General features: G+C 41.2%; 1 protein-coding gene and 1 long non-coding RNA gene across 3 annotated transcripts in view; one reads left to right on the top strand and one right to left on the bottom strand.

Annotated features, from left to right (window-relative positions):
- The first annotated feature begins 81 nt into the window (after positions 1–81).
- syn3 (synapsin III) overlaps positions 82–18650 on the top strand; it is a 203361-nt gene continuing 184792 nt past the window's right edge. The window contains exons 1-9 of one of the 2 annotated variants that reach the window (XM_070549581.1): positions 82–454; positions 10753–10888; positions 10985–11975; positions 12064–12114; positions 12215–12341; positions 12416–12581; positions 15807–15927; positions 16043–16139; positions 17784–17847. In XM_070549581.1, coding sequence (XP_070405682.1) covers positions 183–454; positions 10753–10888; positions 10985–11975; positions 12064–12114; positions 12215–12341; positions 12416–12581; positions 15807–15927; positions 16043–16139; positions 17784–17847 — 2025 coding nt within the window. In that variant the 5' untranslated portion in view covers positions 82–182. Of the gene's footprint in view, positions 455–10752; positions 10889–10984; positions 11976–12063; positions 12115–12214; positions 12342–12415; positions 12582–15806; positions 15928–16042; positions 16140–17783; positions 17848–18650 lie in introns of those variants that run through there. The other variant, XM_070549585.1, reaches the window with a different exon arrangement.
- On the bottom strand, positions 3229–4831 carry LOC139068912 (uncharacterized). The gene is made up of 4 exons (XR_011520161.1): positions 4723–4831; positions 4094–4189; positions 3917–4003; positions 3229–3460 (listed from the first exon to the last, which is right to left on the bottom strand). It is a non-coding gene; the product is annotated as an uncharacterized lncRNA (long non-coding RNA).

The raw sequence follows: 18650 nt of genomic DNA, 5'->3' as shown, positions 1-18650 counted from the left end.
AAAGGCGGAAAATTTCCCCCAGCAGGAGGATGTCGCCCTCATGTGTACAACAGAGTAATAACATATCGAGCTGTTAAGTTTCGGTTTCCAAACCTCAGAAATGACTGGTGTGGTGTAAACCAGGCTGTTACTCGACGTCAACAGCTTGTTGTTTTCTGGTGGAAGGAAAGGCCGTGGGAGCAATGGAGTCTGAAATATTCAAGTATATCTGCGCCAGTCAAGGATCCGTCGATGCAGAAGAGCTGATGTTCAATCTATTTCCGGGCAAGTCCAGCAATGACGTTATTTCTAACCAGGAGAAGTTTGTCATTTCTCTTGTAAACGGTAAACAGAAAGTGGTGGCCAGGACCAGCTTGAGGCTGTGCAGACACAAGGACTGTCCCGGGACATGTAGAAGGTTACACCTGTGTAAAGCCTTCCTCATCAGCGGAATATGTCAGTTATCCCTGCAGAGGTAAATATGTTTTTATTTACTGTAAAATAGGCTGAATGCGTTCACTCAGCTTTGAAAAGCATGTATGAGTTAGGACCGACTTAGTTAACATTCGTGTTAAAAATATTCAGGTTAGTGTGGAAAAGTTCACACTAATTATTGTCAAACTGATTTATGGCATTGAATCCCGCAATGCGTTTAGTATGGTTGGGAAACTTATAGGGCCTAAAAACCTAAAGGCCTAAAATTTTTTAAATTATTATTTAGGATTAGGCATATTGATATTGATTGCAATGAATTATTGAAGGTAGATAATGGAATGAGCTTTAATGATCTTTGCAGCTCATCGTTGGGAGCAGCAAACTGGAATGAGGGGCCAAAGGTGTGATCTCACAATCAGAGAGATTAAGTTACTGGAACGTAAATTGCGCTGGTTGTAATGACGTAAAGTGATGTAATGAGCTATATACTGGACAATTCAAGTACTTAGGCTTAAATTATAAGGGTGTTTCTCAATGCCAAGGCCCTTGAAAGGTGATGTCTTGATAACGTGACACAAGAGATAACGTCATATTTTATACTTATAAGTTTCAATATAAATATATGAAGAGCTTTTCATTTTTTGAATTTGTATATTTGTTAAATTACATTTGTAAGCAAGTTACTAACTGCTAGCCACCGAAGCTGCAATTACTAAGCAACTAACAACCATAAGTAACTTCTTTGGATCTAAAAAAAAACATTTCAGATGTCAGCCGAGGGCTGGGCAGTATGGCCTTAAATCAATATCACGATATATTGAGGATTTTACCTCGATAGCGATAAATGGTTGATAACCACAGGTATGTGCAGAAACTAGGGATGTACATAGTTAAGTGGTTAATTGCTGTTAATTTTGTAACTATTTTGAAACGCTAAAGAGAATCTTTACCTTTTACTCTGAGGTAAATACTCCCAGTGTTTTGGATTGTGGTCTTTCACTGGCTTCCAGCAGCAGCGAGATGCCCGCAAAGCTGCCTGACTTTAAATTGGCTCTGCTATAGAGGCTTATCGGCCGATGATGAAAAAATGCCAAATATCAGCCCAATTAATCGGCTGACTGATAAATCAGTCAACCCCTAGTTGTAACCGGGTAAAATAGTTTTGTCCGTTAACTACTTGAAGTCCTTCTGCTGCGCTGGGTGCAATATATTTCGTGCCACTATGGCGAAAGAGTGCCGCTATCAGATATGTTTACTGGATGATCGCAGAAGAAGAAATTTCATTTCATTTCATTTATTTATAAAGCCCCTTCTGCGACCAATGCAGACGCCCAAGGTGCTGAACACAACACAATAAAAACATAAAACCATCAGAATAAAATATAACAATCGTAAAACCAGCATAAAATCAATTAAAAGAGGAGAGTAAAAGCAAAAAATAAAATCCAGAAAAAGATTAAGAGGCTGGGGCATCGAAACCGGGTAGAATTTGCTAATCCTGAAAAGCCTTGACAAAAATGGGTCTTAAAGGAGACATAACATGCTTTTAAGTTATTCCTTTTTACATCTAAATCCTTCAGTTGGGGTCTAAATACAGTGGAACTGCAGTTCTTTGGTCTGATTTCCTCATTATTGTTGCTCTACAGACCCTCATCTACCCCTGTTCTGAGGAGAGTCTTGAGAACGAGCCGTTTTTAAGTACTGTCTCTTTAAACTGGAGGAGGAGCTGTAAACTCCGCCCCCCCTCCATAGTGCAGACCTGTACTCTCCTCCCCCAGTCGGACTTTGTAGTTCTATAGAGAAATCATTATTTAGCATAGCAGATTTAGCATAGCATATTAGCATTTTTAAAACATGTGGGGAGAGTAGTTCATCAAGCTGTTCCAAGGCTGCTAACTCTCTCATGCATTTGTCTGTAGTCACTCACACACACCCGTCACGGCCGACGGAGGGACAAGCTAGCAGGCACGTGCGCGCGCGCGCACACACACACAAGGAATGCTGCTTGCTTATTTATTTCTATAAAAAATGTTTTAAAAAATGATACAGCTCATTAAAACACCATTAAAAGAATACATTTTATTAAGATCTCTATCTATATATATACATACATATAATTATAAATAATTTTATAAGTAGTCTTATTTTAATTTTGGGTGTCTTAATGGCTGAAAATGGATAAAAAGCAGTTACATTTAAATTTTAAGATTTGAGATTCTAATCAAAAATAAAGAACATTCCTCCAAATGTTCTTTAATGTGATCATTATAATTCTAATGCTTACAACTTTGTTTTTATTGTCTGCAATGCGTAGCCTATATCTTTATTAAATGTGTTTAGCTGTAAAGTGGTAATTCTCTCTAATGTGTACAGAGAGGTGGACATCAGTGCTGCAGTGAAATTCCCAAGATCAGTCTGCTTTGCTAACAAATATAGTTAAATCTTACCTGCATTCTAAATAAATACCGTTAGGTGAAAACATCAGTAGGCATTGAGTTATTGATACAATCCCTAACAGCCAGAATGGAAGAAGAGCATGCTGGGTCATCCTGGACCTGAGCCTGTTCTGTGTATTTACCTACAGGATGCAATAAATGTCTACAAGGCGGAGTTTGGACCATTACATCTAAAAGAAAACATACAATCAGTGATTTTTTTAAATTGTTTACATTAATATACAAATTTTCTAAGTATTAACCTCACAGCAAATAAGTAGAACAATATAATAAACAGGCTTTAGTAGTTAAACAGGCGTTGTGCACACAGGTGCTTTGTGTCTCGGTGCTGGTGGTATCTAGGTCTCAGAGTTCCTGTCCTCCTGCCGTCTTCTGTTGTCCTCAGGATACGGATTGATGTTTCCTGATGATGAGGGAGGGGCAGTATGTGGGCTTCAAACTGGTCCTGGATAACAGTGGGAGACCTCCGTTGTCTGAATACTGAGACTAGAGAGTTGGTGAGATGCAGATCTTCTCTACCTCATCTAGAAATGGAGTTGGTTCAGGGAAAACTTTTCCAAAGACCAGTTCCATGATGTCATCGTCATATTCTGCAATGATAGACAATAACATTAGTGACATATTTTGTTTACAAGCAGCTTTAGGAAAGTTGTTTCTTTAGCTTTCATGTTTATAGTCACGTTTGTGTTTGTTCACAAGTTCACTTTGCTGCAGTGACTTCATATTCTTACAAATGTAATAAAATAGTGACACTAAAATTATACAAATGATTCCTTATGAAAGGAAGCTCATTAGAGAGCAGTGCAGACAGACTTACTACATGCTGCAGCTGTTTTTGTAGGCCAGCTGCTGCTGAATTTGGGGAAAGTTATTCTGCACACATCCAGATCAGATGGTCGATTACAGAAAATAATGTAATTCAATAATTTCTAAACAGATTAAACAAGTAAAACATCAAATAAATCACTCTGCTGTCATCAGACGGAGTGATTCAGGGGGTGAGGTGTTCTTAATGAAGAGGGTGGCTGAGGTGTGTCATCACTCACTTTGGTCTGGTCCAGACCGTCTCTTTACTGGTGGGTCTCCTTCCTCAGTAGGTGACGTGAGCTCCAACATCTGAGCGTTCTGTGTTCCTTAGAGGAGAAGAAAAGTAACATTAGCAAGCTGGCTAAATTATTTTTTACTAGCATCTCAAGGACTTGGAGAAGCAGATCTTCACTTACCTAAACATCAGACCAGTTTGTCCCAGCTGAGCTCATCAGGGCGTTAGTCTGACAGCCTGTCAGTGAAACACGGCTCCAGTCTTCTGGATGTTGACTCTAAAAAGCAAAGTAGCTTTTTTACTTTTGTTTTAATTATTTTACAGCCGATTTTATCAACTTTCCGACGCTCACGCTCATACAGACGGTGAGCTTTGCTGCGTCTGACTGATAAAGTTGGTTTTTATATCTGCAGTGAGACAAAAAACTAACCTCACTCCACTCAGAGATTGTTCTTTAAAACTATTAAATCCACTGTGTTGACGCACTTTAATGACTTTGTCACGCTGCATTTTAGCTGATATGGGACTTTATTTACTGGATGCTAAGATTACATCACACTCACGTAGAATAACACACAGACTCTCTGCTGTTACAATCAGTGGGAGGTTATCATCTGGTGTAAAAGAAGGCGTTGATCAGAAATCACATTTTATTCCATGAAAATCAGCCAAATCCACATTAATCTGGGTGCTAACTTTACTAGCATACTGTGCTAGCGATAGCAAGCCGGATGCTAACGCTTTAGTGCTGCTAATGCCCGTAAATCTAAAGTAAAGTTTGTCGACATTTTAGAGTGATATGAAGCTTACCGCTCTGCTGCTGTGTCCCGGTGCTGCCACATTCAGATGCAAATGACTCCTTTTAGATAGATGAAGCCCTCAGTACTTACTAGCCTGGAGACACGAACGAACGAACCACGCGCACGCGCGCGCGCACACACACACACACAAACACAAACACACTACTTTTTCTTCTGTGTTTTTTTAGCAGTAGTGTCATCAGCTCCTGGGTTTAAATACTGCCACACCACCCTTCCTTAAAACGAGGAACAGTTTTGAGCTGTGTGTGGCTAAAATAACCAGACATTCTGCATTTTTCCAATAGGACTACAAAAAATCTTAGCGAGAAGAAAAAATGGCGGATTGGCTCTGTGTTTAGCCGAGGGCCATTACCATATTTGGTAGTTATCCTGACTAAATTAATTACTGATGTAATAGATAATGTAAAAACTGAACGGGTGGACAAATATGCCCAAAACTTAATTATTAAATATCTAAATAGCAACTCCAGTGAATAATATAAGCCTTTTTGCTCACTTAGACACTTAAAATGTGAAACACACTGTGTTAAGGGATAAAAAAGTGGGTTTTTCATGTTATGTCTCCTTTAAGGCAAGTCTTAAAAACCCCCAATGAGGGTGATTGATGCATCACCAAAGGCAACTGGTTCCAAAGTGCAGGTGCCAACACAGAGAACGCACGGTCCCCCCGTGACCTGCACTTAGTGCGAGGAACGATCAACAGCTCCCTGCCGGCTGAGCGAAGGGCCCACGAGGGGGCATGCCTATGCAAAAGGTTGCCAAGATATGCTGGAGCAGTCCCGTGCCTTGTATGCCAGTACCAAGACCTTGAATTTTGCCCTGTATTGTACAGGCAGCCAATGAAGGGATGCCAACACAGGGGTGATATGTTCCCTGCGCCTAGTGCCTGTCACGAACCTAGCGGCTGAGTTTTGAACTAACTGCAAGCGTGCTACTGCACCCTGACTAAGGCCGGCATACAGTGCATTTCAGTAGTCGAGCCTTGAAAGAACAAAAGCATGTGTGACAGTCTCTAAATGTACTCTGGACAGCAGGGGCTTAATTCTGGCTAGTCGGCGTAAGTTAAAAAACACGATCGCACAACCTGGTTGATTTGTGCGTCGAATTTAAGGACGGAGTTCAATTCCACCTATATGCTGACGATTGTCAGCTGTACCTGCATCTGAACACGTCAAGTGGTCTCTATTTCTATTCTTACTAACTGTTTGAGGGAGATCAAGACCTGGATGAATGAAAAATTTCTGAGCCTAAATGATCACAAAACAGAGGCTATATTGTTTGCTCCAAGCAGACATTGTGACTCTTCCCTAACTGACTGTGGGTCATTTAATGGCCAGCTGACTACATCGGTGACTAATCTTGGTGTTAAACTGGATAGCGCCCTTAGTTTTGATACCCACATCAATGGAGTGATCTCCTCCTCGTTTTTCCACCTTTGTCGGCTGGCAAAGATCAAACCATTTTTGTCACGTCATGATCTTGAGACGGTAGTCCATGCTTTTATTACAGTGCGATTGGACTACTGCAGCCCTGTTTTATTCGGCGTGAGCAAGGGCTCAATAGCCAGGTTGCAAATGGTGCAGAATGCTGCTGCCAGATTTTTAGAGGGCAGGCGCAAGTATGACCACATAACTCCTGTCCTGGATGCGCTTCATTGGCTGCCCATTGATGTAAGGATTCGTTTTAAAACACTCTTATTAGTTTTTAAAATGTTAAAATGGTTTGGCCCCACCTTATTTGGTGTCACCGCTTCAACCGTACACCCCTGCATGGTCACTCCGCTCGGAGAACCTCATGTTCCTCTCGGTCCCAAGAACGCGCCTAAAGACACGTGGTGATAGGGCCTTTGCTGTGGCAGGTCTTAAGCTTTGGAACGAGCTTCCTCTCAGCATAAGGGCCTCCACCTCTGTTGCGGTTTTTAAGGCAAGGCTAAAAACCTACTTTTATGATCTGTCTTTTAATCTTTCTAACTAGTTTTATTGTTTTACTTATAGCAATCTGTGTACTCACTGCATTTTTATATGTATCTTGTGATACAATGTTTTTATTTTTTGGACTTAATGTTTGATGTTTTTTACTTATCAGTGTAGCGCCTTAGTGGCATCTTTTTGCCTGTAAGGCGCGATTTACAAATAAAGTTGAGTGATGGTGGGGATTTTTCTTCTGGTTGAACAGTTTATTCTTATTTAGTTTCACAATTGGTGTGGATGAAATTATTCCATCAGTCCAGTCCCTGGTTCTTGGAGGTGACTGAAGAGAGACCTACAATAAAGCCCAATGACTTCACTCAACACAAGATCTTCGGTAGGCTTCGCGTGGAGAGAGTTGTTACCAGGATCACCGGCAGCCATCTCTCTGGCAGCGGGCTACTCCCCAAGCCTTTCATTAAATAAATTTTGCTTACAAAATTCAAGCACTGGGGCTGTCTCAGCTGCATATTACAAAATTAGCCATTAACAATTCCTTCTCACGTGGAGGGTGGTCCTACTTGTGAGCGTACACGCTTCAACATTTATCATATTTCACTAGCAACAGACAAGACTTCTAACAACAGAACGTCTTTTTTCTTCTGCTCAGCAACAGAAGGTCAACAGTTCAGTATTCACCAAATAAGGACACTTCCCCTAATCTGTATTTGAACATTTCAGTTGTGTTGTATCTAGTTCAGACATACGTTTCCTGTTATTTTACTCTGAACTTTAACTTTATCACAAGTTCTACTCAAGTTGGGCCGTAATTTTAGCAGCCTGTCTACTGCATCCTCGATGTCTGGATAAATGTCTCTGTTGTTCTGCAACACTTGTGCAAAGTATCACAAGGCCCACTTCCTGTAAAACAAATATCATTAACATACACAGTAAGCAATAAAAATCATTTGTAAAATGGTCCTTAGACTTTCGAATGATACTTCCACATGACATATGGAAATGATTGAGCAACACACTTTTTAAACTGAAAACAATTAGACTAAGAATGATTATAATAATTCAAAAGAAAATTATTATATTGATTAAACGTAAAAATGATTATCGACACAACATGTTTCAGCCAGTTTTGATTGTGAATGTGCTACCACATGCTAGATTAGCTTAACATGATACTACATGGTATAGAGAAGTTTAAACCCCATTATTCAGCTGTTTGGGAGGAGTTGGGACCAACAGAGAGTGAAAGGAAGAGAAGAAACTTATCGCTTCCCTGTATCGAAACAAATCACTTTTTCTGAATCTGGCACCCTTGCAGCCTTGGAGGCTGAAGAGAAGAAGCAACTCTGAAATAGGGCTGAATGATTTTAGGAAAAGACTGGATTGCAATTATTCTAGCAGAAATTGCAATTTCGGTTCAATTCACGATTTTCTTCAAAGGTCCAACACTAGCCTGCCAAGCCATCCTGTAGATTAAGTGAAAAGATGGTCTAGATTCTAATCTAGTACAACAAATCATTCAAATTAATATTTACAATTTAATCATACAATAAAAACAGTTAAGGCTATTAATATTTTCTCCAATTATTGTCTTTTTTTTAATAAAAATTTTTTAAATTTAAATTTAGATTTTTATCTAGAGAAAAATGCAAGGAGGAAATCTGAAGGTAAAAATAGCTTTTAAATGTGTTAAATAACAAAAAATGCACACAGTTTCCCTGCATTACCAAGGCAGGCTAGCTGCACTAACCCTAACCCTCACCAAAACTCCGCTATAAATCCTAGTTTATGCTCTGGTCAGCTCTGTGAGAGAGACGCACACATTGAAAGAGAAACTCTGACACATTAGCTTGTTTGAACTAATGTGTGCCATCAGAAAAATTCAAACCTAGTTAAACTTTCAAGTCAGCTAAAGTGCGCGACTCCGCACTTGCACCGATGAGGCATAAACCAAGCTTCAGAAATCAGCCTGAACCTGCTCCGATGTGGGAGGAGTCTCTCTCTCCCTTACTCAACTACGTTCTCTCTCTCCCTCACTCACCTATGGTGCCATTATTGGCTCTAGCAGCACTGTGTGTGGGGAAATAAAATAGGGAAAACAACCTAAATGTGAAACCAACGTACCTTGGTCTCCGTTTGCAGCGTCATCCTGGAGATACCCAAGGGGAGGGGTCAGTGTTCTGTGACCGTGTTTGCATTCAAAACCTAGCTTGTTCTGTAGATTTGTTGTAGCAGCTTTAACTTGGTTAAAAAACACAACACGCCAATTATGGCTGCAATTAGAGCTGAGCAAGAAATCGAAAATGTATCGTTATCGAAATGTCTGACTTTTATCGAAATAATTTTTCTCATGTCAATAAATTTGATAATAAAAAAATTTAGAGGTGTGTGCATGTCGGCAACATTCATGTCCTTTTAAGAAGCTGTACCCCCTTGAGCCACGTAAAAATGTGACTCAACATGATACATGTGACAGCCCCATCTAGTGGACAACTTTTGTTTCCGTGCATACTGGTTGTTATCGTCCATTGGAGGTGAAATCCTCAGTAGGGATGCACCGATCAGGTTTTTTGCTGCCGATCACCGATACCGATGTCAAAGAATGCTGATCATGTCAAAGAATGCTGATCACCGATACCGATCACGTGGATTGGCCAGAAATTTTCTACAACATTATAATGAGTGCTACAAACTACATAATCTGGGAATAAAGGAAATGTAACCTAATCTAAAATGGTCTGTATTAGGGTCGTCACGGTGTGAAAATTTAACCTCACGGTTATTGTGGCTAAAATTGCCACGGTTTTCGGTATTATCGCAGTATTTTTTTTTTTACGTGCTACATTTTCACACAATTAAATAAACCCTGTATGTCAGGAAATATTGTCCTCAGTTTGTGTCTAAATTTTGCCTAAAATGTGTTATTTTGTAATTATGTTGTTTATTTGTTTACATTTTTTCCCTTTAGTCTTTAAAATACCAATATTTGCCCATAACTTCTTATTTTATGTCTGTTTGATGTCATCATTTTAAAAATATTAGATCAGATGATACTCAGTACTCAATTAGCCTTCTAAACAGATACTTTTTTACCCTTACTTGAGTAACAAACCCTATATCAGGAAAATATTGTCCTCGGTTTGTGTTCCAGTGAGCTTTGCAGATGTGGGAAAATGTCATCAGGCAGTAATCATTGTTAAATTATTAATTATTCTCGGAGAGAGACCAACTCTTATCTGCCTCTGGGAGCCCCGTAAAGCATAGTGTCATTTCAACATGGGGGTGTCCGTGACACGGTTTATATGCAGGTAGTGGCGCTGCGGCTGCTTTATATAGCGACTCGTTGCAATCTCCCTCAACCCAAATCCTCGGATCACGCATTTTAGCTAAAGCGCTAACGTTAGCTTGCCTTGCGTTGACTGTAGAGTTGTGGGTGATGGTCACGCAGATGTGACATGAGATTTGAAGCGTTGCTGCCTTTCACAGACACTTTTTCTGCACGTGCTGCAAACAGGATAGCCGTCTTCTATCAGCTGTCCCTCGACATTCTTCAAATATCCAAAAAATGCCCGTACTTCCCACTTTGTCTTCTTTGAGGGATAATAAATGTCCTCCTGAGTGCTGCCGTCTCCTCCTTTGGCCATTATTTCAGCTTTAGCTTCAAGAAAGTTTTGGTTGTAAACAGCAAATTGAGCATGTGCCGCCGGCAACTTCAGCAGATGATACGATGACTGGTAAGGGTCACCGCGCCTACACTGCAGCCACGGTAAACCCACCAAGATAATATAGTTTCGTAAAAAACAAGACGGTTATTATTATTGTCAACTTTTTTTTTACCGGGGTTTACCGCTACACTGGTTACCGTGACAACCCTACCTGATCTGTCTGCTTTGATCTATTTTGAAAACTCCGATCAAAACCGATAGGGGCGCTATCGGCCGATTACGATCAAATGCCGATCCATCGGTGCATCCCTAATCCTCAGTATATCGTGATATTGATTTTAGGCCATATCGCTCAGCTCTAGCTGCAATTAATCACAAAATGATAATTTTACACCTCTAGATGAGCAGTAAATCATTCTCTGATTACAGGAGATTTTGTTGTTTCTCTCATGACTTGACCTCTGACCACAACCGGAAGGTAATTGAGGAGCATAACCTTGAGGCTCTGAGCAGAGTGGAGTTGTGTACGTTGCTGCTGCAGAATGACCAAACGCTCCTTCCATCTGTAAGTCTTACAACAAACATATACTGGTAACTTCATCATATCATTGTTCTTGAGTGTGACCAATACATTAACGTGTCTTTGCATTTGTTTAAATAGATCTGTCATGATTACAATAATGGTGACCGGGAATTTGGTCAATGTCAAAATGGTTTTGCTTGTGAGCGTTTGCACATCTGTGAGAAGTACCCAAGACTAGACTGCATCTGCTACAGGAACCACGATTTTTATGCTCCACAAGTAATGAAAATCTTTTATGATAAAGGAGTTCCTCCCAGCCTTTTAAGCTCTTTACGGTCTACTTATGCAAATAAAGAAGCATTACGAGTCACTGAGTATGGGGGAGCAAGGGGGCGCAAAGGAAAGCACAACCCTGCTGTCAACAATGTTGATGCAAAAAGTGGTTATGGAGTGAATCTAGCACAGAGGCAGTGGTACCGAGGGAGAGGTGGCAACAGAGGCAACAGGGGGAATAGAGGCAACAGGGGCAACAGCAGAAATGGAAGTAAACCTGGACAACAGCAAGAACGCTCTTCCATTAGTGACATCACGAGTCACACTGAAGGCTTGGATCTGTTCAGTGAAGATGGACTTGATGATGGCAACAGTAGACAACCCAACCGGTCCAGCAGTGGCTTCTCTATGGCAGATGCTGATGCAAAAAGTGAAGATGGTTTAAATTCTGAGAAGAGACAACAGAATCAAGGCAGAGGGAGAGGTGGCAACAGGGGAGGCAGAGGGGGAAGCAGAGGAAACATCCCACAGCCTTCCTTGAATGAAGATTTGAATTTTGATGATTTGGATCTGTGCAGCAAAAACCGACCAGATGAAAGTTTCAGTCAGCAGGAAGATCTTAATTCATCTAACAGCGATGTCTCTGCTGTTGGAAATGACACCGACACGAGCATCACTAGTGGTCAGGGCAAACAACAGTCAGCCAAACAAAATCAAACCTCAGCCGTCAGAGGACGAGACAGAAAACAGGACAGCCATCGGAAGCTCTCCACTAGTGATATCTCTGCTGCCGTCTGCAACAAAAATGGAAATGGAGATGAGGCGAGAGGAAAACCAAGACAAAAACATGTTAAAGGTAAAAACCCAAGTCTAGAACTCACCAAGGGAAGAGAAAACATCTAAAGATGAGAAAAATCTTAATTTGGCTTTTTTGTGTTTAATAGATAAAACTGAGATATGCATGTTCTTCATCAAGGGGAACTGTAGGAATGAAGGTGAGTTAGTAGGTTATGGTTGGAATAAAAATATATTTATTTTGTCTGAAACTAGTAAGACATGTTTTTCACGGTTGATTTATTATTATTTTTTTCTCAGATCGATGTTTTAAAGCTCACGACAAGATGCCATACCGATGGCAGGTCCAGGAAGATGGTCAGTGGACAGATCTGCCTGATAATGAGACCATCGAGGAGGACTACTGTGACCCCAAGAACACGTACAGGTGATCTGGTGACATTTGCAGACAATACTCGTGTATTTAAGCATCACCAATGAGAGTGTGTTTGTGCCCTTTAGTACCAGCAGCCCACCTGTCCATTTTGACACGATGAAGCTTGGAGAGAACAAAGTCAGAAGACTCTCAACTCTAAATTCTCTGGTTGAGCCAACCTTCATCCACACCACCGAGTGGCTCTGGTACTGGCAGGATGAAAATGGAATGTGGAAACTGTATGGATCCGACGTGAGTTATTCAAATCTCAATTAGGACTGAAGAATTTTTAGTTTTTATAAAATACCAGTATGTTTCCAAAGAAGACACAGAAGAATCCAGTAAAGTTTGAATTGATATAAAATTTTCTAGAGTTAGCAGTTGCTACCTCCCACGAGCTTGCTACTGAAAATACTTTTTGCAGGCTGAACATAAAAGTAGTCTCCTACACCTATTTCCAGCATTAGCTCTAGGATTAGAAAAGCCTGACAGATCTCCGTCACACTGTAATTGAACATTCATGGACTCACCCACCTCCATTCAAAATGGGGAAGACAATTATTTATGTGACTTCCTCTTTAAAAATAGGTAAAACTGAGTTTTAACCCAAAAAAGTTGGGTTAACAATCTTGTCTGTTAGTTCAGCAATTACTGTTATACTGTGAAATCAACAAAATAAAAGCAGTATAAGGCTTGAAACGGGCTTGTTTTGGACTAACTTTAGAGTTTTATGTCGCACAAATAGTTCCTTTGATATTCGCCATGGCAACAGAGGAGGGGTTCCCTTCAGCAGCATTAGGTCACATGCAAAGTAGGGCTGAAGGATTTTAGGTAGAGATTGCTTTGAGATTTTTCTCATAGAAGTTGCAATACGATATTCGTAGTGTACTTAAACATTCACAAACATGAGAGGAAACAAGATACTATCAGAAACATTTAAAGCAGTTACTCTAATGCAAAGATAACAAAAAGGTAAGAATCGCTTTCAAGTGTATTTATTAACAACAAACACGGTGGGCCTCTTGGATGTGTCTTTCATTACGGCTGAGACAGAAGCCGTTTTTACAAAACAATGCCGTCAATTTGCCGCAACGCCGTGGCGGCATCAGGGACCCTTAGGTCATTTATTAATGGTCAGACCGTGGCGGTAATGTGGCGCAATCATGTTATTTTTATAAAAGATTAGGCGATAGCGGCGTAAAGGGGCTATGGGGGTGGTCTCTGCAATGCCGCGGACTTCCGTTTATCTTAGACTTAACTTGCCTTTTTATTTATTTCGATTGAAGCTGTGATTGTTACATTTTTTTTTAACCCTCTGGAGGAAGGCGTTGCAGATTTGCAACGTTAAAACCTACCTACCTGGTTACTCCACATATGTATTTCATGAGCATTTTATAACTCAGAAGTACCCCTGAAGGATGTAGTTGTTAGTCCTTTTATCAAAACTTATTTTGAGCCTGAGAGGGTTAACAAGCCGCTCCTGAAGGTGTCTGTCCCCATCAGTCCCCGTGCAGTCTCTGGTGATCTGAGCTTTAGCTCTTTTATTTATTTTTATTTTTTTTATACCCTGTCCTGTCTGGCTGTGAAGCAAACAGAATTAATGTCTGAATGCTGGTGACAAGCCTTACAGATTTACTCTCAGGTGGAGCATCAAAGCTTCTGCTTTTAATGTCACGCTTGATACTTAAAACTTTATTGTTGTTGTTTTTTGAATGCTTTGTAATTCCGACCAGACACGGAGTCAGAGGTGAAAGAGAAAGGAAAAGACAAAAGGAAAGGGGGGGTTCCACAAAAACAAACAGTCAATGATGAACAAGAGTCTGCTTCTAGACCTGCAGAAGGAGAGAGAGAGAAAAATAAAATAAAAAGGGACACACAACAATACAACAGGAGAAAGCTATCACTGCGTCAACCTGATGAGGAAATATAAAAACATTGCTTTACTGAACAATCACGATTATAAATCACAGTGCATTTAGTGCCAACCACAGCCTTAAGACATGTGTTGAACGTGCCCAAGTCCATACTTATGAGAGCACCATGTGAGCACCTGTGTGTGTACACACGCTTGTTTATGTAAGGTTTCTCTATAGGAGCGTCCAATAGAGAGTGTGAGGGACCACAGATCTGCCCCCAAAGACGTGTAGGAGATGGAAGGAGCTCCAAGTCTCAGAGATCCTGGAGCTGCCCCAGAGCGCAGGGACCCCAGGGAGACTGCGACCAGAAAAGCCCCTGCCCCCCTCAAGAGGCGCAGAGGATTGCCCCGGGGGGCCACAACCAGCAGCCGGCAGAGTCCCGGGGGATAGCAGCGGCAAGCCCACAGGCCCGCCCGCAGCCTCCCACCCCCTAGCCGGCCGAGCCCGGAACCCAGTGACCCGGGACCCAGGGGCGACCAACCCCACCGGGGACCCAACAGAGCCCAGGGACCCAGATCCCACCAGGCAGAGCTTTAGCTCTAACAGCTCCAACAGACAGATGCTCATGGAGTACTGCGGCGCTCTAGTTTGCCTTTTCAGCTGATTTTGTTCACAAAGCAAAACTTATTATCTGTGTTTATTATCATTTTCAATATATTTGCCGGCCGGAGCTCAGCATTAACTTCCCAAGTCATCATGACACCTCACTCTGTTGCGCCATGGCGCAGTAGCCATTTATGAGTCAGATCATTACCGCAATTTTACTACCAAGCGAGGAGGAAAGAATGCCGCAACGTTTGCGCAACGCCATGCCGGCACGGCGCATTTATAAGACACACCGTTGCGGTAATATTACGCCGATTTGCCAACAGTGTGTCTTGTAAAAAGGGCTAGAGTAATAACCCTAAAAGCCTGAACAGGGCCAAATTAGTTTGTTTTTTAAATTTAAAATATTCTCTTTAAATTATGCACCATTTCTTATTTGTGTAAAAGAGCTATTTAATAGCCTCTTTCACTTGGCCAGAGTTCAAAGGCCTTACTTTAAGCCATGCAGCATCAAATAACTTGTCTAACATTTCTTAAAAGATTAGTCAGCAGCGTATACATGTTGGGAATAACTATTGCAGCCAGCAGCCCTCTGAAGATATACACAGTGACACCATGCCTCAGAGAGCCAAGCCAGTGGAGCTGATTCAAACAAAAAAGGGCCTCTACTTTGGTTTTAGGTTTACCATAGAGATGAAATCTGCAGCATAGACTTCTGCATGTACAGGTTCTGGTCATAAACTTAGTTTTCACATTCAGCCTGTATGATAAACACGTAGTGATTGATTGGATTTCTAAAATAAGTACAAAGCAGCTTCTCAGTGAACTTGCACTTTAAAGCGTAGAGAAACGTACAAAATAATTTGGGTGGGATTTCATAAAACATACTGACAGTGGATGATAACGACCTACATTATGGCAAAAATCTAAATCCCTCTCCAGCCAGGGACTGATGTGGATTAGTTATTTTTTATATGAGACTGATGTTATGATGGTCTTATCTTGTTTGTTGCAGAGTGGTACACATGGTTCAGCAGACATCAACAGTGCAACGCTGGAGCAAAAGTTTCTGGACAACAGTGAAGACGAGGTGGAGTTTAGCGCTGGCTCACAATCGTATTCGCTCAGTTTTCAGGGTAAAAAAGACTCCAGAGAGCATGTGTTTTTCAAAATTCTGCATTTGAAATTCAATTATTATACTTCACTCACTTTGTAACCAAAATTTCTAAATATGAAAATATTTTTACTCAGACATGATCCAGACCAATAAGCACTACAGCACCAAGAGACTTGTTAGCAGACGTCCTCGCTTTGTCTCTGCCTCTGATGTCAGAACAAAGAAGTTCAGGTAATGATTCTAGATGATTCTTGGACTTAGGTTCTTTTTTTACACAACAAAGTTCAATAATAACAGTAATTAAGAAAAAGTTCTTTACCGTCAGACTCCTCCTCGGTTTAATTCTGCAAAGAGAAAGGGTCTGGGAACTCTCCCATTCAAATTACTCCACCCCCTGAGAATTCTAACCGAGCAAATCAGCGCTGAGTAGCGTATGTCACACACCATAACGCAGAGTTTGTTGTCAACATGATGACTGAAGTGGAGGTCGCTGCGGCTCTTTGTTCTAAATGACTTGGACACGTCTTTAAAAGAACAAGTAGAAGCGCTAAAAGCCTTTCTGCTAAAGAAAGATGTGTGCGCTGTCGCCATACGCCATTTTTGACTACAGATAATAAACTACAGCGTCGTGGACGTCACACACAGCGACTCAGTTTCTCATAAACAATGAAGACAGCGTTGGAGTTCGCTGCGGCTCATTCCTTTGTTCTAAATGACTCAAATGTCTTTAAAACCACAACAAGTAGAAGCGCCAAAAGCATTTCTTCTAAAAAAAATAAAAATAAAAGATGTTCGTGTCGTTGCCAGACGCCTTTTATTACTACAGCTAGAAAACTACTGCGTCACGTGGTACAGTCGGCATTTCCGTCTTTTTTCAGATTGGTTATTTTTTAGCTGCCTAGTCCCACCTGTCACGCTGTGAGTGGGGGGGAGGTTAGGACCCAAGATGCAGAACCAGGGAGACACGCGGCAGGAGTTGGAATCAACGTAAAATCCTTTATTAGGAGCGATTGTCCAAAAGTAAATCCAAAAGGCAGGAAGCCAAAACCGAAAATCCAAAAATCCTAGAATGAAAAAACCAAGACCTGAAGACAAAGAGCTCACTTAAAGAGCTGACCTGGAGACCTAGAGACAACACTGACACAAACAATGGACCAACAACACATTGAGACGCAGACAGGGTTTTATACACAGGGGCAGGATGATTGGGAGATGAGCTGCAGGTGCGTGGGGAGAGAGAAACCTGGTGAAAACAATCTACTAATCAGGGAGAGGAAACTAAGCTGAGGAGGGGAAATAAAACATAACCTATGAATAATAACCAAACCTAAAGACTAGAAGAACAAGACAAATAACTAATGATCTAAGGAGGAAAGGAGAACTAATAAGCCGGTGGGGAAGGGCCTAGAAGAAAACCTGAACCTAAGAAACTACAGAGAAAAATTAGCTAGATAATATAAATACAAAGAAAACTAAAGAATAGGTGAACCTGGGAAAACCTGGTGGGAGCTGGAGACCTAAAGGGGCACAGAAACCTAGGGGGAGAACCTGGGGTGGGGATGGAGAACACGAGATACATGAGGAACACTAGGAGACACATGAGGAACACAAGGAGACACATAGGGGAAACCTAGAGAGGGATGGATAACACAAGGAGACACATGAGGGAGACGCAGGAGGCAGACCATGACACCGCCCCTCAAGTGCCTCTCTGCCTGTGAGTTACCAGACTCGTTCTCTGTGCAGAATTAAACAAGAGGACATAAACATGGGTTTTGTTGTTATGCAGTTGTACATGATTTTATCGGTCTGTTTCATTTTAAAACTTTTCTAGACTAAGTGAAACTAAAACTCTTTAAATCTTTATACTTGCAGAAGGCAGTTTTGTTCTGCTCCAGAAAACTGGGACAAGACCAAGATCCCTGCTACAGGATTCTTGGTATGAATTTGTCATGTCTGTAAACATGAACTCATTTCTTTTTTATTAGGGTGACCCTTTTGTCCTCTGGGTATTTAGGGTCTTCTCACTCCTAAGTCTGATGCCTTCTCTTATCCATCATGCCTTTAGGATTGGGTTGAGAGTGTAAACAGTAGTTACAGTTTGGACTCACCTGTACTTCTTGGAGCTGGGATGAGAGTCAGCTCCTCTGAGGTTCTTAAAAAGAAAGGTTGAATTCTCCGTTTAGGTTAGAAGTGAGTGTCTGCCTTGATCTGAGGAGTTTATGTGTCTTGGATTTTTGTTCCTGAGTAATGATAGTTTTTTTGTATAGCGTCTGTAGAAGAGTGGACTGAGTGATGTGGGCTTTTACACAGATTGAAAGTCCTGTTTGGATTTTTTTCTGATAATTTCTATAAAACTGTCACCATTACATCTCAAACTACATTTCAGAGGAAAATAAATATATCTGCCTGTGCACATGCTCATATCCATAAACCCCTGTTTAGTCTTTGTTTCTTTCTGTCTGTTGGTCCTTTGTAATTTTCTGTACCACTCAAGTGATGCAAAATGTGTGACTAAAACCTGCCTCACACAAGATCAATCAACTGAGCTAACGGCCTCGAATAACTGTTTGCTCGGCAGATTGCTCGCTGTGTGCGCGTGATTTTCACTGAGTTTTCCGCCTCAAGAGACTCTGAGCCGAATATCTGACCAGTCAGATATTTCCCTCCTCACGGGGTAGAAACTCGCCGTGTGTGCACTACTGAGCTGCTGGCTGAGCTGAAACATTCCAGTGGCCAATC

The sequence above is a fragment of the Nothobranchius furzeri genome, chromosome 1 (genome assembly GCF_043380555.1).
Source record: "Nothobranchius furzeri strain GRZ-AD chromosome 1, NfurGRZ-RIMD1, whole genome shotgun sequence".
Classification (NCBI taxonomy): domain Eukaryota; kingdom Metazoa; phylum Chordata; class Actinopteri; order Cyprinodontiformes; family Nothobranchiidae; genus Nothobranchius; species Nothobranchius furzeri.
Note: the sequence above shows the minus strand (reverse complement) of the source record. Positions and strands in the feature narration are given on the sequence as shown.